Source organism: Malaclemys terrapin, chromosome 8, assembly GCF_027887155.1.
Source record: "Malaclemys terrapin pileata isolate rMalTer1 chromosome 8, rMalTer1.hap1, whole genome shotgun sequence".
NCBI lineage: Eukaryota > Metazoa > Chordata > Testudines > Emydidae > Malaclemys > Malaclemys terrapin.
Genome location: NC_071512.1, coordinates 99,660,469 through 99,686,370, shown reverse-complemented (window position 1 = coordinate 99,686,370; position 25,902 = coordinate 99,660,469). Strand labels below are relative to the sequence as shown.

General features: G+C 44.2%; 1 protein-coding gene across 2 annotated transcripts; it reads left to right on the top strand.

The window, feature by feature from the left end:
• The first annotated feature begins 1,734 nt into the window (after window positions 1-1,734).
• Window positions 1,735-25,822, top strand: SHISAL2A (shisa like 2A). 2 transcript variants are annotated; one of them, XM_054037865.1, is made up of 4 exons: window positions 1,735-2,167; window positions 16,043-16,092; window positions 21,033-21,106; window positions 25,283-25,822. In XM_054037865.1, exons 1-3 carry the CDS (start codon window positions 1,986-1,988, stop codon window positions 21,059-21,061), a joined length of 261 nt encoding a protein of 86 aa, XP_053893840.1. In that variant the 5' UTR covers window positions 1,735-1,985; the 3' UTR covers window positions 21,062-21,106; window positions 25,283-25,822. The 2 variants fall into 2 exon arrangements, with proteins under 2 accessions (XP_053893840.1, XP_053893839.1); XM_054037864.1 differs by having other exon boundaries at window positions 15,953-16,092.
• Window positions 25,823-25,902: the final 80 nt, after the last annotated feature.

Below are 25,902 nucleotides of genomic sequence, written 5' to 3'. Positions count from 1 at the left end.
CTCAAAAAAGATTCAGAAAAGAGCAACAAAACTGGATTTTAAAAAAAGAATTAAATAAGTGCATGGAGGATAGGTCCATCAATGGCATGCAAACCCATGCTCTGGATATCCTTAAACCTCCAACTGCCAGAAGCTGGCATGGATCACTCAATAATTGCTCTGTTCTGTTCATTCCCTCTGATGCATCTGGCAGCGGCCACTTGAGAAGACAGGATACTGAGCTAGATGGACCAATATGGCCATTCTTGTGATAATTCCTTGTAACTGATGCAGTGATATGCACCTCAGTTTTCAGAGAGCCTGAAACAACTGCCTCATTCACTTCAATATGTGCTAATCCCAGGGCTTGTGTGGACAAGGATAAAAGGTGCATTTTAAAAACTTTCTAGCTAACATGGTTTTTAAACCCTAGCATAGGCAGGGCAAGTAGCGTTAGTTGGTAGATATGAACTCTTGGCTCGCCCTAGGGTTCACTCAAGACAAGCCCTGAAATAATATAAACTACAAGCAGAATCATTGTTTTTTATTGAACCCTTTCACACCTTTTTTTTTTTTTTTAATACCACACAAAAAAGACAAGACTAATTCCTCCCTTGGAAGGTCACCTATGGGGCAGAGAACCTTAGGGCTTGAGCCACACTCTACTGAGTCTATGGGAAATATTTTATTCACCTCAAAGGGGCGTGGATCTGGCTCTTTATGAAGGCATTCTGAACTCCAGGTGACATTCACCCATAATGATTTGGGATCTTTATTAAAAACAAATAAATAAAAAATAGAGGGGATGTTTTGACATATTTGTAAAGCTTTGCACTTTCCCTTTGACTTGGCTTTTAGTTTGGATCAGGAATTTATCTCTAAGATTTTTAATGTCAAAAAAACAAAACTAGAAAATTCAGTACAATGTACTGATGAAATGCTATTAACAAAATGACCAGAGCTGGGATTTTTTCCCATACGCAACTGGTCTCCAAACAACATAGTTAACTATAACATTCCTATATACTATTGAAATGTATTTTTTCAGTGTAATGGCTATGACTACCGTAGTCAATTGTTCATGATTCATATTTGGTGCCAAGTGCCCATAATAAGCTTTAGGCAACATTTTGTAGAAAATCATCTTCAGGCTTTCTTTCTAGATACGCTGAAATGTCTAAAAATTAACAATAACAATCAATGTGTCATTTGCCACATGGGAGGGAGAAATGCTCTTGGCAAAGTTTGAGATAATTCATCCTGCGCCGAGGTGGCAATATTGGAAGTAAAGGATAATTATAAACACTGGGTTGTCTGCAACTGGGATCGTCCAGCTACATCAGGTGTCTAGATCATGATAGTTGTTGGGGCTGAAATGGTTTTGGGTTAAAGGGATTGTTATGTTGTGCAGAGACAATTATTTTGAATATTGAAAATTACCCTAAGGGGTGAACAAATGTCCCTCTCGGTTATCCGCAATCGGTTTCGGCTATATGGATAAAAACTGTCAGCATAACAAAAATCACCGCAGTGAAAACTCCCTACCTTCGCCGTCTGGGCTGCAGAGGGCAGTGGGACGAGCGAAACAAGTGTTAGGAAAGTCTTTGGACTTAATCTTTCCCTGGTGTCACCGAAGTGCAGGCGGGATCGGGCCCCTTGTAGACAATCCAACCCGCGGGACAGCGCAGTGCCTCCCCGGCTGAGCTTCCCGGAGCTGTCCTGTAGGGGGAGCCCGCGGACTGGCCAGGGCTGGAGGCGGCGGGGATAACATCGGCCCGCGCTGGGCGGGAGACCCCCGGCACCGGGAGGCAGCGCTGCTCTCTCAGGGGAACTCCGCGGAGCCGCCTCGGGAAGGGGAGGAGGCGGCCGCGTGCCAGGCGGGGATCTGCCGCGGCTCCCCACTGCGCGGCGCGCTCTGGCAGCGGCTCCGGCCAACTTTGCCGGTCCGGGGGGCCGACGTGGGCTCCCGGCGGTATCCCTCCGCCCGCTCGCCGGCCGGCCGCACCATGAGCTCCGCCTGCACCAGCTACCTGAGCCCCGACGGGGCGTTGGTGAGCGGCTTCAGCTGCCCGCGGGCGGACGGCGAGGCGAGCGCCGTGTACTGCTGCGGCTTCCAGGACGTCAAGTACTGCTGCGATGACCCCAACAGCTTCTTCCCCTACGAGCACGGCTACATGTGGTGGCTCAGGTGAGAGCGGCTCCCTCAGCCGGCCACCGGGGCGCAGACCGACCCGTCCCGGTTGCTAGGTGACGGGGGAGGGGTCCGCACGGGGCCGGGCGCACAGACTGACCGGCACGGGGCGTTGGGGGGGCGCGGTCCGCGCGGGCGCACGGACTGACCTGGGCGTTGGGTGAGGGACGGAGGGTGCGCGCGGGAGGCGGGGGCACTGACCCTGCAGCCCTACCTTGGGCACTACATGGTGGGCCAGGGGCATAGGCTCCCCAACTGGGTGCTGGGTTGGGGGTACATGCCAGGGACAAGTATCAGGGGGTAGCCGTGTTAGTCTGTATCCACAAAAACAAGGGAGCGTTTCACAGAACCTTCACCACTGCCTTGGGCATCGGGGGTACCTGCAGGGATAGAGTCACAGGAGACTTTCTACCCTGCCCGGGGATTGCTCTTAGACTGGGACAGTGTGAAGGAGATTTAAACATCTTCCCCAGTGTTCAAATGTCTCGTGGAAAAACACTTTTTTTCTGCAACACAGGGAGAGTCTTTAAAAAGTGACTGGAAACTAATCTCCTGTGAGGAGATTCAAAAACTTCAAAAAGATCTCACAAAACTAAGTGATTGGGCAACAAAATGGCAAATGAAATTTAATGTGGATAAATGTAAAGTAATGCACATTGGAAAAAATAACCCCAACTATACATACAATATGATGTGGGCTAATTTAGCTACAAGTCAGGAAAAAGATCTTGGAGCCATCGTGGATAGTTCTCTGAAAGTGTCCATGCAGTGTGCAGAGGCGGTCAAAAAAACAAACAAGATGTTAGGAATCATTAAAAAGGGGATAGAGAATAAGACTGAGAATATATTATTGCCCTTATATAAATCGATGGTATGCCCTCATCTCGAATACTGCGTACAGATGTGGTCTCCTCATCTCAAAAAAGATATACTGGTACTAGAAAAGGGCAACTAAAATGATTAAGGATTTGGAACGGGTCCCATATGAAGAGAGATTAAAGAGGCTAGGACTCTTCAGCTTGGAAAAGAGGAGACTAAGGGAGGATATGATAGGTATATAAAATCATGAGTGATGTGGAGAAAGTGGATAAAGAAAAGTTATTTACTTATTCCCATAATACAAGAACTAGGGGTCATCAAATGAAAATAATAGGCAGCAGGTTTAAAACAAATAAAAGGAAGTTCTTCTTCACGCAGCGCACAGTCAACTTGTGGAACTCCTTACCTGAGGAGGTTGTGAAGGCTAGGACCATAACAGAGTTTAAAAGAGAACTGGATAAATTCACGGTGGTTAAGTCCATTGATGGCTATTAGCCAGGACGGGTAAGAAATGGTGTCCCTAGCCTCTGTCTATCAGAGGGTGGAGATGGATGGCAGGAGAGAGATCACTTGATCATTGCCTGTTCGGTTCACTCCCTCTGGGGCACCTGGCATTGGCAACTCTCGGTAGACAGGATACTGGGCTAGATGGACCTTTGGTCTGACACGGTACGGCCTTTCTTATGTAGTGTGAGACTTGGCAGCTCTGCACTTGTTATCCTGGGCCTGTGAAAGGTGCTATGTTTGTTCAGCTTAAATTATGTGAAGTTTGTTTTGATGCTATTTGCTTGCACCCAGATATTTTTAAGCTCTCTTTCCTCTGAGGACTGTAATGGCAGAATTATAGTTATTAAAATTAAGGGACTTTAAAAAAAAAAAAAAAAACCTCCATGCACAGGATAAGAATTCAGACATATTAAAATCTGTATTACAGCTGGTGAAGAAAATTCAGTTGAAACGGTTTTGCAACAAACACTGAGATTTTTTTATATTTTTGCAAAAAAGCCTCTACTTTTTGGGGAAAACTGAGTTTTGTTTTTCAAAAAATGAAAACTTTGAGTTTTTGGCTTTGGAAGAACACTTAGTTTTCTGACAAGGTCAACATTTTCTGTGGAGATCCCATTTTCTGCCCATCTCTAATCTTTACCCACTGCTGTAAATTGGCTCATAAGAGACCTTTGTCAATTTTGGCTATCCACTTTCAGATGCCACTAGTAAGATCATAGCAGTTACAAAAGATGTGTTCGGTTGAGTCCATATATGCTTGTGTGAGGGCCCCATGTTCACTTTCATTTTGGAACATGCCTGAATCTCTCCCAGCAGTGTCTCCTTTCCTCTTCGTTCAACACGGGGAATCTGTCTGCAACACCTTGAAGTGCAACTTGAACTGTTAAAGTGTTTGAAAATAATACTGTGCAGCACACTGAAAAGAAAGGAAACTGGGATTGTGAAAACTGCTTTCCGCAAAGGAAGAAATTGTGGAGACACTAAAAATAGTATATTTTGTTGTCTTGTGCAGAAGAAAATTAGTGTCCTTTTATGCAGTAAAAAACAGAGGGCAAAATTATCTGCTTGCATAACTCTGAAGTCAATGGAATTACACCAGCAGGGAATTTGATCCTGAAATCAACAGAATTACAACAGTAGGGGATTTGACCATGAAGTCAGTGGAATCACAACAGCAGGGAATTTGGCCGTAAGTCTTGAGGATGTCCCTATTTGTTCCTCAGCACCCTGTCACAGCTACCAATTCCAGCTAAGAAGGTTTGGTCTGGACTCCATCGTGATTGTTAGAATCTTTTCTCAATCAGCCATAGGATCAATATCAAACAAAATGAGTCTTTCCCTCCTCACCCTCCCAAGAATGAATGCATCACCTTGAAGCACTTGTCTAATGCTGGTGTGCAAAGAGGCTGCATCCATGAGAACAAAATATTTCAGCAAGTTGACTCCTCCTTAGGACATTTTTACCAGTACTTGCCTCCAGATTGTTAGGTGGTGGATACTCATGTTGCAAGATGAATCATTGTAACCAGAGGGACAAGTTCTAGGGCCAAGATTTATATGCAGTCACTTGGTAAAACTCTGGTGGGAGTCTGGGGAGGAGGGAGAGTGCCACCAGTAATAAGTCATGATCCATTTTTCTGAGAAAACCACAGTTCATTCTGCAAAATGGATCAGATGTTCTAGGCTTTTATTATATTAAACATGCAAGTAAAATTCATCAGAAAAATAATGTACAATTTTAATTGTTTAACAATGGGAATACTTAATTAACTCACTCTCTCTGTTTGCAACTATGACTCCTTGTGTTGTGATTCTATTAGCCTTCAGAGACTAAGCAGGTTAGCTTAGGTGGGAGACCTCTGAGGGTCAATGTCACCTAGGTCTTCAGAACATGATTTTTGTGATTCAGTGTCTCCTTCCACTTCAGTTCATTAGGAAGCTAGTGTCCCAACATAGTGCTGTGGTGGTGTTTTTCCAGGTGAGATGTAATATTAAGGTTCTCCTTCCTGATACAGTCTCCGCAGAGCCCTGGGTAGGAGTCACTTGGCCTGGCCTAGCCACACCACATGGCCACGAATCTATTTGAGCAATAGAAGGCAGTTAGGAACTGTGAGCAATTCACTTAAGCCCAATAATCTAAAGACTGAGGGTCTAAGGGTACATCTATACCCAGCCGCTAGTTCGGCGGCTGGCAATCGAACTTCTGGGTTCGACTTATCACATGTTGTCTGGACGCGATAAGTCGAACCCGGAAGTGCTCGCCGTCAACTGCGGTACTCCAGCTCGGCGAGAGGAGTACCGCGGAGTCGACGGGGGAGCCTGCCTGCCGCGTGTGGACCGAGGTAAGTTCGAACTAAGGTACTTCGAACTTCAGCTACGTTATTCACGTAGCTGAAGTTGCGTACCTTAGTTCGATTTGGGGGTTTAGTGTAGACCAAGCCTAAGTATCCCTTTCCCTCTAACTATCCATCAGCTCATCTATCCAGCTGCAGTGGTCCTGGAACCAATGTTTCCATTTCGCTGTCATGTGTACTATTTAGAGCAGGGGTCGGCAACGTTTGGCACGCAGCTCGCCAGGGTAAGCACCATGGCAGGCCGGGCCAAGCACCCTGGCGGGCCAGGCCAGTTTTATTTACCTGCTGATGCGGCAGGTTCGGCCGATCGCGGCCCCCAACTGGCCGTGGTTCACCGTCCCGGGCCACTGGGGGCGGCGAGAAGCCGCGGCCAGCACATCGCTCGCCAGCGCCGCATCGTTGTAGGCTTGCCTCTGGATGGCACGGTACCTCTCTGTAGAGCCGGTGCCAGAGCGGGAGACTATGCAGTGATAGCAATCTAGTCCGTGGCTGCTTCAAATGTGTCTGCTGTGGATAGAAGGTCTGTCCTCCTCCAGGTCTTGGACTGGGGAGTCCACCAGGACCAGACTTGACAGAGCTCCCCGTGAGGCTAGAGTCAGTGGTGCCAGTATAGACTGGACCAAAACTGGGTGTCCTGACGCAGGATGCATCCCACTGGTGCCTGCTCCCAGAGACTCCTGCTTGCTGTGCAAGGAGGGATGGGGGGGCTAATGTCAGGGTGTCCTGCACCCCGCTTACCCCGTCTCCACAGGGAGGGGACACAGACGGAGAGAGACAGAGAGCTTGGGGCAGCAGCTGCTGTCTCAACTTCCTGATCCACTTAAAAAGACAATGCACTTAAGAGTGGGTCAGCTTACTTAAAGGGGCAGTGTGCATATCTCTCTCTCTCTCCCACACGCAAGGTGTGTCTGTCTCTGTCTGCTGTACTGTCTCCCCTCCCTCCTGTTTGTGCTGCCTTGTGAGAGAGGCTACATTAACAACAATGTGTTAACCCTTGAGGGCTCAGGTGAGTGCTAGTTCATCATTTAGCAGCAAGGTATTCCCTGGGAAATATCCCTCCCTCTTCCACCCTCTAACTTCACCACCTCAACCACGCTTCACAATTATCATAGCTGTGAATAGTTTAAAACATATACTGTGTGTATATCTATATAATATATAGTTTTTTGTCTAGTGGAGAAAAAAAATTCCCTGGAACCTAACCTCTCCTATTTACATTAATTCTTATGGGGAAATTGGATTCGCTTAACATTGTTTCGCTTAAAGTTGCATTTTTCAGGAACATAACTACAACGTTAAGCGAGGAGTTACTGTAGTTCTATCCCAAAAGAGTTAAAAATGTCAAGCCACTGAGAACCGTTTCACTTGTTTGTCTTTGTTCCAGAGCAGAATCTATATCGCATTCATTATCAAGCACTTTTAAAACCACTAACTTTTAAACTAATCTCTCAAATGGTTCTTCTAGTTCTGGAGCACTTTTAAAACAGTTGGGATCATCACTATCCTTTAAATACGGTGGCTACTAGGACTTATATAATTTCTAGCATTTCAAGGGCCTGATTCTCTACTGCTTTAGCCCTTGTGCCGTCACAGTGGTGCTGAGGGTGGGTGCAAAATGCTCCTGCTCTGATTTGGTAAAATTGTATCCCACATGACACTCTGCACTCATGTGAGTGACTACGCCAGGGGTAAAGTAAGGCCTGATTCTCCATTGCAGCTTCAAAGCAATGCACAGTAATCAAATAATGAATCAAAATCCTACTAGAAGGGCCACCTCTAAAAGATGACTCTGCTTTGGCTGTTCATTGCTGTTCTGCTTGAAAATATAATTCACGGAAATATTGTTTTCATGAGCTTTCTTTGCAACCATGTCTTTACATGAACCTGGGGAGTGATTGAGACTAAGCTGAGTAAGCTAAATGCATGATGTATCCATATGCAGTAGTTAGAAGGTAACTCAGTTTTAATTGTGTTTGCTCTATAATACGTACCATTTTAAATATTCAAAGTTCTTAAAAAAATGCTGCATAATGAATTCTCCCAATGCATTTGGGAGGCGGTGCTGGCCCGTCAAGGGCACACAGGAAGTCGGGTGTCAGAGCTAGGATTAGAACTCAGAAAATCCCGTCTCCAAGTTCTGTGCTCATTACGCTACTAGTCATGTCTCTCTAATCAATAGTAGTTACCCTTCCTAACATTTGCAGGACAATTTTTTTCTGTGGGTTTGTTCCATGGTTAATTATAGAGTCCTGAACATCCATCATGAGTATTTGATGCTTTCTCTCACTGATTTTTTTTTTCTTCCAGTTATTTTTTTTTTTTTTACCCACTCCTCACCTTTCTTTCTTTCATTTTGTTATAGCATCTCTGTTCTGTGGAATTTTGCTTCCCCTCCCCCCCCCCCCCCAAAGGCTCAGTTGCTTTCTCATAGCTTATTCGTTATTGAACTCTTACTTGCTGTCTCTTCAGTCCTAGTTTTTCCTTTATTGAGACCTCATCCCTTTACCTATTTCTCATTGTTCCCTGACTTCTTTTCTCACAGATGCTTTCACACTTTATTTATTTATTTTGGCCTTTTCTTTCATGGCTTTTATTTCCTCTTTCACATCAGAGCCTGGCTTTTATTACAAAGGATTCTATGTATGAAGGTCTCTGTAGCTGAACCAAGGCTTCTGTATCTTTATGGATTTATTGACTCCAAACCTGAACTGTGGCTGAGGAATGCTCTGTGTAGTTCAGGGGAGAAGTGCAAAGGTGTCTTTATTTAAGCCATCTTTGTGTGCCCTCAATCCTGGGTTGAGCTACACCAGTCTGGTACCATCACATAATTTAGCATGGCCTTAGTCTGCTCTAAATTGTGACAACTCCCCGTGGCTTAATGGTTACAACTACTAGCTATGCTCCTTTTCCCTGGCCACTCCCCCTGCACTAGCCAGTGCGAGGGCATTGGGAGAGGAGCAACTACACAGGTTCTAAGAAGAACAGGAGTACTTGTGGCACCTTAGAGACTAACAAATTTATTAGAGCATAAGCTTTCGTGGACTACAGCCCACTTCTTCGGATGCATATAGAATGGAACATATAATGAGGAGATATATATACACACATACAGAGAGCATAAACAGGTGGGAGTTGTCTTACTAACTCTGAGAGGCCAATTAATTAAGAGAAAAAAAAAAAAAAAAAACTTTTGAAGTGATAATCAAGCTAGCCGAGTACAGACAGTGTGATAAGAAGTGTGAGAGTACTTACAAGGGGAGATAGTCAACGTTTGTAATGGCTCAGCCATTCCCAGTCCTTATTCAAACCGGAGTTAATTGTGTCTAGTTTGCATATCAATTCTAGCTCTGCAGTCTCTCTTTGGAGTCTGTTTTTGAAGTTTTTCTGTTGTAATATAGCCACCCGCAGGTCTGTCACTGAATGACCAGACAGGTTAAAGTGTTCTCCCACTGGTTTTTGAGTATTTTGATTCCTGATGTCAGATTTGTGTCCATTAATTCTTTTGCGTAGAGACTGTCCGGTTTGGCCAATGTACATGGCAGAGGGGCATTGCTGGCACATGATGGCATAGATCACATTGGTAGATGTGCAGGTGAACGAGCCCCTGATGGTATGGCTGATGTGATTAGGTCCTATGATGATGTCACTTGAATAGATATGTGGACAGAGTTGGCATCGGGGTTTGTTACAAGGATAGGTTCCTGGGTTAGTGGTTTTGTTCAGTGATGTGTGGTTGCTGGTGAGTATTTGCTTTAGGTTGGGGGGTTGTCTGTAAGCGAGGACAGGTCTGTCTCCCAAGATCTGAGAGAGTAAAGGATCATCTTTCAGGATAGGTTGTAGATCTCTGATGATGCGCTGGAGAGGTTTTAGTTGGGGGCTGAAGGTGACAGCTAGTGGTGTTCTGTTATTTTCTTTGTTGGGCCTGTCTTGTAAGAGGTGACTTCTGGGTACTCGTCTGGCTCTGTCAATCTGTTTTTTCACTTCAGCAGGTGGGTATTGTAGTTTTAAGAATGCTTGATAGAGATCTTGTAGGTGCTTGTCTCTATCCGAGGGATTGGAGCAAATGCGGTTATATCTTAGAGCTTGGCTGTAGACAATGGATCGTGTGGTGTGTCCTGGATGGAAGCTGGAGGCATGTAGGTAAGTGTAGCGGTCAGTAGGTTTCCGGTATAGGGTGGTATTGATGTGACCATCGCTTATTAGCACAGTAGTGTCCAGGAAATGGACCGCTTGTGTGGATTGATCTAGGCTGAGGTTGATGGTGGGATGGAAATTATTGAAATCATGGTGAAATTCCTCAAGGGCTTCTTTTCCATGGGTCCAGATGATGAAGATGTCATCAATGTAGCGCAAGTAGAGTAGGGGCGTTAGGGGACGAGAGCTAAGGAAGCGTTGTTCTAAGTCAGCCATAAAAATGTTGGCATATTGTGGGGCCATGCGGGTACCCATACCACTGACTTCCTGAGGAAACTACAATCCATCGGTGATCTTCCAGAAAACACCATCCTGGCCACTATGGACGTAGAAGCCCTCTACACCAATATTCCACACAAAGATGGACTACAAGCTATCAGGAACAGTATCCCTGATAATGTCACAGCTAACCTGGTGGCTGAACTTTGTGATTTTGTCCTCACCCACAACTATTTCACATTTGGGGACAATATATACCTTCAAGTCAGCGGCACTGCTATGGGTACCCGCATGGCCCCACAATATGCCAACATTTTTATGGCTGACTTAGAACAACGCTTCCTTAGCTCTCGTCCCCTAACGCCCCTACTCTACTTGCGCTACATTGATGACATCTTCATCATCTGGACCCATGGAAAAGAAGCCCTTGAGGAATTTCACCATGATTTCAATAATTTCCATCCCACCATCAACCTCAGCCTAGATCAATCCACACAAGCGGTCCATTTCCTGGACACTACTGTGCTAATAAGCGATGGTCACATCAATACCACCCTATACCGGAAACCTACTGACCGCTACACTTACCTACATGCCTCCAGCTTCCATCCAGGACACACCACACGATCCATTGTCTACAGCCAAGCTCTAAGATATAACCGCATTTGCTCCAATCCCTCGGATAGAGACAAGCACCTACAAGATCTCTATCAAGCATTCTTAAAACTACAATACCCACCTGCTGAAGTGAAAAAACAGATTGACAGAGCCAGACGAGTACCCAGAAGTCACCTCTTACAAGACAGGCCCAACAAAGAAAATAACAGAACACCACTAGCTGTCACCTTCAGCCCCCAACTAAAACCTCTCCAGCGCATCATCAGAGATCTACAACCTATCCTGAAAGATGATCCTTTACTCTCTCAGATCTTGGGAGACAGACCTGTCCTCGCTTACAGACAACCCCCCAACCTAAAGCAAATACTCACCAGCAACCACACATCACTGAACAAAACCACTAACCCAGGAACCTATCCTTGTAACAAACCCCGATGCCAACTCTGTCCACATATCTATTCAAGTGACATCATCATAGGACCTAATCACATCAGCCATACCATCAGGGGCTCGTTCACCTGCACATCTACCAATGTGATCTATGCCATCATGTGCCAGCAATGCCCCTCTGCCATGTACATTGGCCAAACCGGACAGTCTCTACGCAAAAGAATTAATGGACACAAATCTGACATCAGGAATCAAAATACTCAAAAACCAGTGGGAGAACACTTTAACCTGTCTGGTCATTCAGTGACAGACCTGCGGGTGGCTATATTACAACAGAAAAACTTCAAAAACAGACTCCAAAGAGAGACTGCAGAGCTAGAATTGATATGCAAACTAGACACAATTAACTCCGGTTTGAATAAGGACTGGGAATGGCTGAGCCATTACAAACGTTGACTATCTCCCCTTGTAAGTACTCTCACACTTCTTATCACACTGTCTGTACTCGGCTAGCTTGATTATCACTTCAAAAGTTTTTTTTTTTTTTTTCTCTTAATTAATTGGCCTCTCAGAGTTAGTAAGACAACTCCCACCTGTTTATGCTCTCTGTATGTGTGTATATATATCTCCTCATTATATGTTCCATTCTATATGCATCCGAAGAAGTGGGCTGTAGTCCACGAAAGCTTATGCTCTAATAAATTTGTTAGTCTCTAAGGTGCCACAAGTACTCCTGTTCTTCTTTTTGCGGATACAGACTAACACGGCTGTTACTCTGAAACTACACAGGTTCTAGGCCACCCAAATATCCTCCTTTTGTGGATTGATCCTCTGATAGCCATTTATGCCTGCTTTAAGGCAGCCTTTCATGAAAGGCTCCTTAACAGATACCAATACCATGATGCTTGTACACTGGTTTCCCTTTAAGTGCAACACACAATAAAAGTTTAAGAGAAAGTAAATCCAAATGACCAATTTCTTTCAAATCCGTGCCCATGAGCTAATGCATGGGTTAACCAGGAGGGGGAGCTGAGATAACAAAACAATTAATAATTTGTCTCTGTCCAGCATCTCAGAACCAGGAACTCCTCAGCAGAGTTTGTATTTTCAATACTCTTGGTTGGTGCCTCCACAGGCAGTAAAGTAAAGAAATACCAAGGAAGAAAATATTTAATAATTTTGCTTATGAAGTATATAATTTATTAAAAGCTTGGAAGTAATTTACTCTGGATTTTTATGGTGGGTTTTTTCATGGATTACTTGCTTTTGGACCTCTTAATGAAATAATAATAATATTAAAAGAGACAATCTATTGCAGATTCTAACTTTGTATCCGTTTCTATTTTTCTTAATTCATGTTGGTCTCCAAGAGCATAATTGCCATTTCTATAGCTGACTAATTTGCATTCTCTTCCATCAGAATTCTTTTGGATAGAGCTGATTATTCTTGCTGAAATGTTTATTTCCATTCTAAATTTCTTTTCCATAGTGTTAGTAAGAAGACCTGGGCTACAGCATATTGATATGCTGCTGTTGCACAGCTGTGCATCTCTCCCATGCCTGATCTAGCCAGTACATGGGAACAGATGACCTAGTGTAAGCATTAATTTGAGAACTAGCCAATTGAGACTCAATCCAGATTAGACTAGGAGATTGTTAGATTAGAGGAAGCAATCAGAAGTATTGGTAAGGATTATATCTGCATCCTGATTGCCATTTGTTATACAAAATCAAGGTTACTTGTGGTGGTTATCCAGCAGTTGGGAGCAAAAGCACTTTTTTACATCTGTGCTTAGCAAGAAGGTTGTGCACTTCCCTTTCGAATGTCCTGTGATCATTATCCATACTACTGCATCATGCTGTGCATGGGCCTACAGCTTGGGACCATTCAGAAGCCAAAGTTAGTGCAAAGTAATTGTTGAGTAGTGTTTCAAACTGACAGCTCATCACACCAGTGCTCTGCACCTGCTGCCTGTGGGCTTCTGGGTGGAATTGAAGGTGGTATTTGACTTTTAAAGCCCTAAATGGTTTGAACCTGGCCAAAGAGATCCTCTTTCCTTGTGTGATACCACTACAGCTGTATCAGTGAAGGTACTCAAGTTAATACCCCATGGCTTAAAAGGGAGGGATAAGAGTAGCAGAACATTTTCTACAAGTGACCCTTAGCTGCAATTCACTGCCCCCAACAGCCCATATTAATTCTCAGGTTTGAGGGGAAGGCATGGGCTGTTATGCAGATCATTATTGTTATTTTGGCATCTTATTTTTGGCAGATGTTATAACATTGCTTATAGGAAGCTTTGTTAAAGTATTAGAGCCGAGGAAAAGCATTTCCAAATAATCTAAATACGTAAAATTCATAAAACCTTTAAAGCTTTGTAAAAAACCAGATTTTTGTGTTTTAGAAAATCAGTTGTCATGTAATCCTCAATTGGATGGATGTATTTGAGATGTTTGAAGGGATCTGGCTGTGAAATATCATGGTTATGGATCTTGAAAAGTAGACTCAATATACACAGTGTCTTAGTTTCCAACTAGTTCCAACAAAAAAGCAGCAGCAAGGTGCTATTCTCCAGATGTCCGCATCTGATTGTGATTGTTCTCATAGCTGCAAGTGATTCACTAATTCTAAGTGATAAGTTATAAGGCTAAGATTTTGTCATGAGTATTTTTTGTAAAAGTCATGGACAGATCATGGGCAAAAATTCAGACCATGACCTGTCCCATGAATTTTACTATGTAAATACCCTTGAATAAAACTTAGCAGCTCCTGGGGCCCCGGGACACCACTGCTGTGGGGGCCCAGAGGCCGACAGATAGCCCCTGCAGCCAGTGCAGGGGCTGACTGCCCCCAGCCACCCCTGTTCTGAGGCCCCGGGGACTGCTGCTCAGGTGCTTTTCCCCAGGCTGGCTGCCCCTAGGATCACTGCTCAGGCGCTCCCTGGGCCGCCCAAGCAGCTGTCAGTGTGGTTAGCCCTGGGACCGCTGCTTGGCCGCTTCCCAGGGCCAGCAGACTGAGCAGTGGTTGGTGTGGCTGGCCCGGGAGCTGCACCCGGAACCACTCCTTGGACACCCCCCTGGGCTGACCCTGGGACCAGTACTCAGGCGCTCCCCGGGGCCAGCCACCCTGGAACCACCTCAACAGCAGCCGGTGCGGCTGGCTCTGGGCTGCTCCAGCTATAGCCGGTGCAGCTGGCTGTGGGGTGCCCGAGGAGTGCCTGGTGAGGCTGGTCCAGGGCGCCTGAGCAGCTGGCCCTGGGATCAGCCACATTGCAGCTGTGAAAGTCACAGAATCTGGGACTTTCTGTGACCAAATTGCAGCCTTAGTGATAAGAGGGGGCTAGGACACGGTAGTGTTTCAGATGTAGAGAGCTTCCTTGGTGTCATGCTGTTCTATACCCTTTTACTTGTGATGAGAAATGCTCAACACTCCTCCTGCTGCAGTAACCCTCCTTAACGTTTCCATTTTTACCCTGAATGGTGGTTTCCATGAGCCATGTAGTGATAGCACAGATGTACTGTATAAAGAAATGCCTCCTGAGATTAAATGATGGGTGTGTCAGTAAGTTGCAGCTGAAGAGGTAGTAGCTGGATGTAAATGAATTAATGTTCAGTTTTACACTGCTCCTTTGCAGCAGTGAATACTGACAAAGGGCCTAGAAGCAGCAAATCAGTCTGCCTTAAAAACTTCTTACATTAAGACAGAGGCATAACAGGGGTCATAGTGTTCCACTCTCCCCTGCAAAGCTACTAGCAAAAAAGAGTGGTGCTGTTTGAATCATTAAATAAACTCTCTTAACCTTTTTTTTACACACACTTCAAAACCAAAAGGGGAGAAGGCTGTGACAAATATGTATCTGCTATATCAAACATGTTCCTATTAGGTTTTAAAATAAGTATCTTCTTGAAGTACAAAAATTAACCTTCAATCTAAAATATTTAATACCCTTTTTCTTCAGAGAAGCAAGTCCAGAATGAAATATTTGCATGGACTCCTAAGCAAGCTTCTAGGAGGTTGGGAGCCTTTTCTTTTATAGTGCAACATTGGGAGAAACGTTTTTTCTTTCATCCTTTAAATCAAAGTTCCATGGTAGAAGTGCCAATAAAATCAGGGACGATTGGGATAAAAAGAAATGAAGACCAGTAATTCCCCAGTACTTTTTATTGATTTTTCTTGTTAGTGTGCCTTTGATGTCTGATTTGATTTTTAAGAAGTCAGGGTAACTTCTTCCAGCCGTTGCGCACGCACAGGAACTGATTGCTGCAGTAAATGATGAGCATTTCCCAGCACAGAATGTTTCTTTACATTTTTCTGATGACTTGTTTGGAGGTGGGCTCAGGAGTAGAGAGACAGTTATCTCACGGGTACCAATTTTACATGGGTGTTGCTTCAGTGGAGTTACTCCTGATTTACATCACTGTAAATGAGAGCAGAATCAGGCCCAATAAGCACCAGGTAACATGATAAAAGCACTCAGCTGCAGTAAAATGGCTTAGGTCCACTGAGGAACTTTACACCAACTAAGGATCTGGCCCTAAATCTGTTCATATAGTAAAAATGTAAGATTGTTTTCCTGCCCTATTAAATACAGGTAACCTCCAGATCCCATGTTGGCCATTTGTTTGACAGGCATCACAGATTAGTGTGTACACTTAATCACTTTGTTTTCTCTCTTCTCAGTGTTGGTGCACTTGTGGGTCTGTCGATAGCAGCGGTGGTCCTGCTTGCTTTTCTCATAACAGTGTGTGTTCTCTGTTACTTGTTTATCAGTACAAAGCCACGCAGCAAGCTGGATACAGGTTTAAGCTTGCAGACAACAGGTAAGATCAGCTTTGTGGTGTTGATATCATCTGCAGCAATAAAGGTTTTACTCCATCAAGAATTTTAAAATCCCACTAGGCATCCATCTGGGCACCTAAATATCCTTAAAAATCTGTCCTTAAGTGTATGTGTACACTGCAGTAAAACACCCAGAGTTGGCCTGTGTCCACAGACTTGGGCTTGTGGGGCTCAGGCAGCAGGGTGCTGTAAAATCTCAAACCATTACTGTTATAACTCCTTAATTAAAGACTCTGCAGGATATGCTGAGGGTTTTGTTTTTAACTATATCTCTAGGTATTTAAAATCCCCATCACAAAAGAACATCTGTTATGCTGGACTCGCCTTCACCAATTCACTGATGGAGTCAATCTTTCTCTCTTCAGGGTAAAGGCTCTTGCAGGGTTCCAGAGCCCATGCTGTAGCCCAAGCCCGAACAGCTACATTGCAGTCTTATGGCTCTGCAGCCTGAGCTATGGGTGTTTTATTGCAATGTATACGTACCCTTTGTGACTTGGCCAAGGTCATACAGGAAACCTTTCTCTCAAGTAACCTGTCTTACCTTTATAGTTAGATAGAATCTTTGCAATAATTCCTCTGAGAGGGCTGTTTATCTCTGTTGTAAGGTGTGGCCAGGCCACTGCCTCAGTTGGTAGCGTAGGTCAGCCCTCTGGCCGAAGCCAAAATGTCTTCTCCTTTCTGGGGCCACAAACACCCAAAACAAATTCCAACCTAGAGCCTTACACTAAACACTCTCTCCTGCAGGAACTTTTAGTTTACAGGAGTAAAGGAAATTCAGTTACAGTCCATCTTTATTTTTTTTAAAGATTACATTGTCCTTGTGTATATAAGTATTAACCCCTTCAAAATTCAGGACTGGGGGAATCAGTGGAATCTGTGTGTGAGAGGGGTGGATGGATACTGTTGCAGATGTGGAGGAAAAGGGGAGTTTAAGCTGTGAGGAGTGAGAGGTGGGCAAGGGAGGAGAGGCTCCAGGCAGGGGAGGAATATGGTGGAGCATAGCTGCTGCACCATTTCATAGGAAGGTGCAGCATATTCTCCCCTCCATGGCTAGTTGGTGGGGAAAGGAATCAGCAGCTCTACCCTGTCCCTTTTTGAAGTGACTGGCATCCCTGTGGTTGACAGCAGTGAGCAATCCCTGAGCTCCAGGACTGGAGTTGTGGCTGCTTCTGCTCAGCAGTAAAAGAATAGCTAAAGGCTCCTTTTACTCTCCCTGCACATGGCCCCACCAGTCTGACAGCATTCTGAACAGTTCAACTATGTGTATTCACCATGTACTCTTGCTCATATTAGCTTGGACAATTCTCTAGGTCAGGCTATCCCACTCCATTGCAAAGTGGTGATAATAAATTACACTTTATGATGAGCACTAACACTGTCCTTTAAATCTGAGCCTCTGTTTAAGCCTCCTGTGATGTAGTCAAACTTAGACTACAGGGACCTCTGGGATGGAATATGGAGACAATTACAGACTTCTAAATTACTAGTAAGGGCTTGAAAAGAATGATTTTTAATACAATAATTAGTTATTTGTTATTACAAAATTAGGAGATTAGACTAACTAAGCAAGGTTTCATAATTTCATTTTACAAGGAAAAGCTTAACCTGAAAAATAGCACATTAACTTCTTTGTCTTCCATTATTAAAGATCTCTAATGTGGATTGTTCAGAGAAGCCAATCATTTGTCTGTAGCTGGTAAAGAATTTTTTTAAAACTTATTTTTTTTCTGGAATGCCATTTTGTGAAAATGAGAGGCTAATTTTTGAGGAATTTTTTGGTTTTAAAAATTTTTGGAAAAATGTTCTCATTTTTTTTAAATGAAAATTTTTTTCCCTGAAACAACTTTTCATTTAGAAATGTAAGCTAATTGTCATTGACATTTTCAAAATTTTTAATCAAATGTTTTGGTTGACCTGAACCCAAACATGTTTCTGATTGACAGTTTGAAAAAAATGTCAAGGTTTGGAATTTTTATTTATTTATTTATTTGGTCCTGATTAAAGACAGGAACATTTTCCAAAATCTCAGAATTTTCCAAGGACAAGAAAGCCATTTCTTGCCCAGCTTCACATGTCTCTCCTGTAGACTGAATGGGCCCAGGCTGCATGGAGGAGGAAGCTGCCTAGTTTGAATGCAGAGGGCTATAGGTGCTGGAACTAGGGGCGCTGGGGATGCTGCCACACCCCTTGGCTTGAAGTGATTTCCATTCTATACGGGGTTTACAGTTTGGTTCCATGGCTCTCCGCATCCCCATTATAAAAGTTGTTTCAACACCCTTGCAGAGGGCACAAGAGCCAGATATGGGGGAGGTGGGGATGAAGGGAGTTGATTGGGACAAGAAACGTGCGAGGGAGGGGATTGGGACTGGAGGCTTGCAAGGGAAGGAGAGGGAAACTAGGACTGGGAGTTGGGGTCTGGGGGAGACTGGGAGGAGACTCTGAAGGAGAGACTAGGAAATGGGGAGGAAAACCTAGGAGAGGGACTCTGAACTAGTAAGTTTGGTGGGGGGGGAGGGGAGAGAAGAACTGAGATTGGACAAGGATCCAGAATGCAGGAGTCTGGGAAAGGCTGGGCAAGCAGACTAGGACTGAGAACCAGTGGCATAGGGAGGAGGAGATGCTGGGAGGGGAGGCATAGTTGACAAGGGGCCAGGTGCAGGAGGGAGAATAAGGACTGGTTAGGCAAAGAATCTGGAGGAGCACTGACAATGGATGAAGAGCCTGGGGCGGGAGTTTGGGAGAGGAAGCCAATGTGGGTGAGGTGAGAGCAATTGGCCACAGTGGTAGGGAAGTGGACTGGCTAGGCAAAGAGTCTGAGATAAAGGGAATTGTGTGGAGTGGGGATTGAAAAAAGCTGGGTAAAGGAACTGGAAATAAGGGAAGATAGGATGGAGGAGTCTGGAGAACTGAGACTATGACTTGCTGGGTAAGGAGACTGGGATGAGTAGCGTGAGGAGTGGAGACTGGGATGAAGAGACAGGACATGACAGAAAGGGTCACAGCTGGTGGGAACATTCATAAGAATCTGTGCCCACCAGAGCACATTCCCCTCCTGAGCAGGGACTGGAACCCAAGATTCTTGAGTCTCACCATTTTTCTGTTGTCAGCAAATAACTGTGAAACTTGCTGGCAAAGTGCTTTAACGTTGCTAGTGAAGACGTGCCCTAAGCATGTATCTGGTGAGATATTTCCAGTAGGGATATGGAAGGCTTAATTACATTGTACAAGACACTGGTAAGACCTCATTTAGAATACTGTGCACTATTCTGGTCACTCATGTCAAAGAAAGTTTTATTCAAACTGGAGCAGGTGTGGAGAAGGGCAATGAGGATGATCAGAGAAAGGAGGACCTATCTTGCAGGAGAAGATTAAGAGTTTGGCTTGTTTAGCATAGCAAAATGAAGACTGAAAAGAAATATGATTGCTCGCTATAAATACACCAGGGAAGGAGAAGAGTTATTTAAGATGGACAATGTTGGCACAAGAACAAATGAGTATAAATTGGCCACGGATAAATTTAGGCTGGAAATCAGAAGGGGGTTTCTAACCATTGGAGTGAGACTCTGGAACTCCCTCCCAATAGGAGTAGTGGGAGCAAGAAACCTAACTGGTTTCAGGATGAAGTTTGAGAAATTAATAAATGGGATTATATGACAGGGATGCCTGAGGTAGCAGGGGACTGGACTTGATGACACAGGATGTCTCTTCCAGTTCTATGTTCCCATCCTGATGTTTATCTTTTTCTAACATGTCTCTGTTATCCCATCATAGGGTGTGTGTACATTGCAATGTTAGCCCAGTATTAGTAGAACTTGAGTTAGCAGACCCTGTGTTTGTTAACTTAGGATTTGAGCAGCTATACTTATTTGTAACCTTAGGTTAGGAATTGTTGAACCCTGGTCCCAAACTGAGGCTCCGGAGTCTACACTGCATTGTGCAGGCCCAAAGTCCAACCACCCATATCCCAGACTTCCTTGCACCCTCCCAAAATGTGGCCTCTCTAGCCCTTTGTTCATGGTGCAGTGTGGGGAAAACTTGACTGTCCACCAAACTTGACTGTCTAGAGAACAAAGTCACCCCATGGCATTCTTTTGGCAGACTCACAAAGAATGAATCCAGTGGGGTTGCATCTACACTGCAAAGCAATATGGCTTGAACCCTGGGTCCCACCTTGACTCAAAGGATCAGACCCTCCACCTCTGTGGGGTGCTGGAACCCTGGATCCAAGCCTGGGTTGGGGTGATTTGTGTGTGGATAGAAAAGGGGGGGGTAGGCTTGAGCCTGAGTTTGAACTGTGGGTTTACACTGCACTATAGACCTACCCATAGTAGAGACCAAAAAAAGACCTCCGCTATCAGGTCATCTAATCCAGTGGCTCTCAACCTTTCCAGACTTCTGTACCCCTTTCAGGAGTCTGATTTGTCTTGCGTAACCCAAGTTTCATCTCACTTAAACTACTTGCTTATAACATCAGACATAAAAATACAAAAGTGTCATAGCACACCATTACTGAAAAATTGCTTACTTTCTCATTTTTACCATACAATTATAAAATAAATCAATTGGAATATAAATATTGTACTTGCATTTCAGTGTATAGTATATAGCGCAGTATAAACAAGTCATTGTCTGTATGAAATTTTAGTTTCTACTGACTTCACTAGTGCTTTTTATGTAGTCTGTTATAAAACTAGGCTAATATCTAGATGAGTTGCTGTACCCCCAGAAGAGTTCTGAGTACCCCCAGGGGTACACGTACCCCTGGTTGAGAACCACAGATCTAATCCATGCCATCCTCTCAGCTAGTGAAAGATGGTTCCCAGTAGTGTGTTTTTGTAATGCTTTGGGCAAGCTATATTTATTTATTTATTTAACCAAGAGAAGCATATTGCTGTTTTACTGAAATGTTTTTGTTTTTCAGGCAGAGAGACTAGAGGGAGTTCCTTGTGAAATATATAGAGGCACTGGACTGGATTCCCACAGTGCTGCAATATGGTAGGTACAGTGAGAATGTTCACCTTTCCCCACCCTCCATGCCCTCAGTTCTCTAAGCAATGTGGTGGGCACAGGCATTTTTCAACATGCTCTAAATTCCTAAGTGGATTTTTAGGATGTTGAAAAATGATAATGGCAGAAGTGGGTAACTTATACGCTAATGACCCCTTATCACTGGGTCTGCTTGATTCACCCGGAAATGCTCCTTCATAGTAATATGCTGAGAGAGAGAGAGAGCATTCCCCTCATACTATAGTTACATTAGTGGCCAGGAGGCACCACGGCTCACTTATGAGGCAGCCAGTGTGACCTCATTTGGGAAAGGATTCTTTGGTGATGAACAGGTAAAAAGGCATTTGTGTAAGAAAATAGGGACTTAAATATCAGATGAGTAGTTCCGCATTGTTCTGTTTTCTGAGTATACAGTCTGTACTTTTGCTATGCCAAATCTCAAAGAGAAATGGAAGGGAATCTTGCAAAAACCCAAGTTTCTCATTCTGACTTCACTGCATGCTGGAATTGTTGTAAAAGGTCAAGTTGTCTGCCTCCCAGACCAAGCTAGGAAGCATTCAAAATATAATTAATGTGCTTCAGCCTTGAGAAGGAATGTATACATAATTTGCAGTATATTAGGTGAAATGAAACACAATTCTTCTCTTTGCTTGGAGTGAAAGCTCATGGCTAAGCATCTGTAGAGTGCGTGCAAGGCCATGGACCAACAGTGTCCCTCAAAGGGGAGAGGAAACCTTTATGGCTCAGCAACTGTCCTTGGAACAACAAGTCTGCAATAAACACACATGCAAGCAGTGAGAAATCCGTGCCTTATGTTACTTTTACATCCCATTTAGCAAACTGAACCAAATGGTATCTCTGTGCATTTCCCTTCAGCAGCAGCATGAAGGAGGTTGGCTTGGGTTGTTTTGCTACTTGTTTTTTTGTTGAAATATTTATTATGACAAAACTCATTTTGAAATACAGCATTGTACAAAGGCAAAAGACCATTTCTTCCTATTGTTGCAAAATAGATGATTTATGGGAGAATAATGCCAGGGTAAGATTAAAAAGGTTCCTGAAACTAGAAAGTCACCCATAAATAAAGAAGTCCATTTGTTTTGTCTTATTCTTTTCATTACACTGTGGGTTCTAAGATTAAAAGTCCCTGCAGCCCATGTGGCTTTAAGCAAGCTCCTCAGGTAAAAGTTTAGAGTTCAATTATTTATTCTGAGGCAGTGAGACCTAGTGAACAGATTATGAGCTAGGACCTCATAGGTTCTAATCCTGGCTCTCATACCAACTCACTGTGTGCCCTTGAGTAAGTCATGCTCTCTGCCTCAGTTTCCCCATTTCTGACATAGGGATGATGATCATAACACCCTTGGGAGGTAGGGAGTTATCAAGAGTAACATTTGTGCAGTGCTCTGAAATGTAGCATGTTAAGTGGTGTTGCTTATTGAGAGGGAGGGAAGGGAAGAATCATGTGGATTAGACAAGGGAAAAGACCCCTAATTAGGGAAGGGGGACTTCAGTGAGTTTGGAGTTCTAGTTCAATTTTGATAAAGACCCAAAAATTCACAGATTAACTGAGCCTCTTGAGTCTACAAAACTGGGCTAGAAATACCATGAGAATTAGCATTCATATGAGGTATCTTGTGGGATTTCTGTTTGGACTGAAAATAGGAAGAGCCTCTCAGTATTTAGCAATTTTGCTTCTAGCCCTGTCAGGAATTAAGAAAAAAAGAAGTGTTTGCCATGAAAGTGAAAAATAATGTGGTGATGTGGGAAAGTTATCTGTACTTTTCTGAACCTCAGCAAATATTTGGTTGAGGTTTTGGGGGGAAAGTTGGGGTCCAAATTGCTTTCTCCTGTCCCTGCTTTAAATATTTTAAATTCCTTTAGTTGCTGGATTTTAAAAAGTCATTTATTTTACAATAGGCCAGTATGTTTTGATGTCACCAGCTATTACCCGGAGCTAACTCATAGTGGCAGGAATTATTCCCCAAAGCCTATAAATGACCCCAGATCTGTCAAAAATTCCATCCAACACTCCAAACCTTCACTTGCCAAAGAAAGCTACAGAGAAGATGATGGATTTTGCTTAATGTGCATCCAGTATTTCACCCACCGAATCCACCCTTCTGAAAATAGTAGTAAAGCACACCCCTTCCCCCAGTGAACTGATTCTGGTTTCAAGTACAAGCTTGGGAAAGGCCTCTCAACCCACTCACACTAGCAAGTGTTTAGATTACATTAGTGCAACATGTGGTCACATTCAAAATATAACTCAATTAGATACAGTAACTCCTCACTTAAAGTCGTCCCGCTTAACGTTGTTACGTTGCTGATCAATTAGGGAACATACTCCCTTTAAAGTTGTGCAATGCTCCTCTCTTACATTGTTTGTTTGGCTGCCTGCTTTCTCCACAGCTGGCAACCTCCCTACGCGCACACACCCCCAGTGCCTCCTGCCCTCTGGCAGACCCCACGGATCAGCGCCTTTCTCCCCCCCCCCCCCCCGCCCGCCCGTGGCAATCAGCTGGCTTGCGGTGTTTTGGAGGCAGGAGGGATGGGAGAGGAGCGAGGACTTGGCGCGCAGGCTCCCCCTGCTTCCCGAACGGGACAAGCCAGCTGATTGCCCTGGGCAGGAGGGAGGGGGAGGAGTGAGGATTTGGCACACCTCCCCCCTCCCTCCCCTGCCTCCTGAATGCAGCAATCAGCTGGCTTGCAGCATTTAGAAGGGAGGGGGGAGGAGCCAGGATGCAGCGTGCGAAATAAAGGGGGAGAAGGTGGGGGGGAGGGGGAGGAGGAGAAGAGGCAGGTCAAGGTGGGGGCTTGGGGGAAGGGGTGGAGTGGGTGGGTTGAGGGTTGAGCCCCCCACCCCTGGTGCTTGCAGAGTAGAGGAAACTGCCCTAGAACCTAACCCCCCCCATTTACATGAATTCTTATGGGGAAATTGGATTCGCTTCACATCATTTCACTTAAAGTCACATTTTTCAGGAACATAACTACAACGTTAAGTGATGAGTTACTGTAGACTGTGCACTGACTTTATTACTCCAAGAGGCCTGTGGGAAATATCCTCACCCCAGCTAAGTAAGATTAAAACTCCACAATGTGACCAAAACTTTGCCTCTGGGAACTGAATTTTTTTTTTTTTTTTTTTTTTTTTAGCCATGCCATGCTGATGACTGTCAAGGAGCTAGTCTTTAACATCCTGTGATGTTACCATATATATACTGCATAGGCATAGATTTCTTTGCATCTATTTGGCAAGCAGAGAATAGCTGAAATATTAGATAAACTAGCAAAATATCAGCATCAGGTGCTGTGTTTGTGTTTTGATGAAAAGTGCTGGGTAAACAGCTCTGCAGACCAAAATCCTCTGTTTAGCCCTAGAACAGCTACAGCCTGAGAAGCAGGAGTGCAAGCATCATCCCACACTAGTCTCTGTCCTGGAAGGACCATCTCTGGGGGCAAGAAGGTCATTCATTCTTGGTGTCCATTCACTCCTTGGTCACTCTGCCAGGGTTACCCACACAGGGATCAATGCAGGGAGTGATTTTGTGACATGGACACACATATCCACTAGGAACTGGACTGAAACTAGCTGTTAACTTTTCAGGTGCCATTTCAGCCACTTCTAACCTGACCTTCATTAGAATCTGTGACTCACGGATGAAGATCTTCGTCTCCCATTATAAGTCCCCTGCATGCCCTCTTGTTTTTTCGCTAATGAGAAATTCTGGTGTGGGAGGGATTAGTGGTAGTGGGTGGAATCTGTGGCATAAAGAATTTGCTGTGCCTTATCTTTTTATTTTAAGATAGCCAAGGAGCTTGTTATAATCCCTTAACTTCTGAAGTGCCATTAGCAGTGTATGTTGCAGTCTCAGAGGGCACTGAATATAAATGTTAAACTACACAGTCTTCAATGCAATTATCCTTGGTCATTTCAATCCAAGCATATTTCTAATCTTTATGCAGGGGGCCAGCACAAGACAGGGCAACATTTAGGTTTCACTTAAACCCTGTTTTGAGTACTTGTGGATTTAAGTGGTGCATCAGTCTTGTAGGGGCTGTCTGTGCAGAGGTGGATTTCACTCACAATGAGCAAGAACAAACTTTATAAACAAAATCCTGCTGTTCTCTGTGTAGATCTAAACTGTGCTTGCTGTTTTCCAGGCCTGGAACCGCATCCTTCAGAAGGCACCAGCTGAAGCAGTGCATCTGCAGAGCCAAATGGATTCAGGAAATGCTTCCTTAGCCATAAGCTGGACTGTGATAACCAGTCCCCAGACCCTGACAGACTTTCCAGAGGTGTTTTATAGCAACTGTAACCACCATTAACATCTGGGGCCAACATGAAGCCATGCCTGGTTATGTTTCTTACAGCCATTAATGTGCAGATGTTGTACTGAGAGGCAATGGTGTATTTTGATTTGCACACACAACCAAATGATGCTAGACTTATTGGTGTAAATTCTGCTCTGACTTACCTCCATGTAACTCCAATGAGTTATCATAGGTGTAGATCAGAGAAGAATTTGTCCCATCATATTGGACAGCTACTTTCTTTCAAGCCTTTTCAGTATACCATCTCAGTGTTGTATGTGTTTGCCTTTATAGTGTCTTTACTCCTCTAATACATTCCTCTTTAGCTGAAGATGATAGTTTGACTTGCAGAGGTATGTGAACCTTAATAAAAGTTTAGAGTTGCTTGTAGGTTTTTAAAATTTCACATTTTTTGCGCACTTGTATTGCCTCGCAAGCTGCACATCTTATTTCCATGAGCGTCCCAGGGG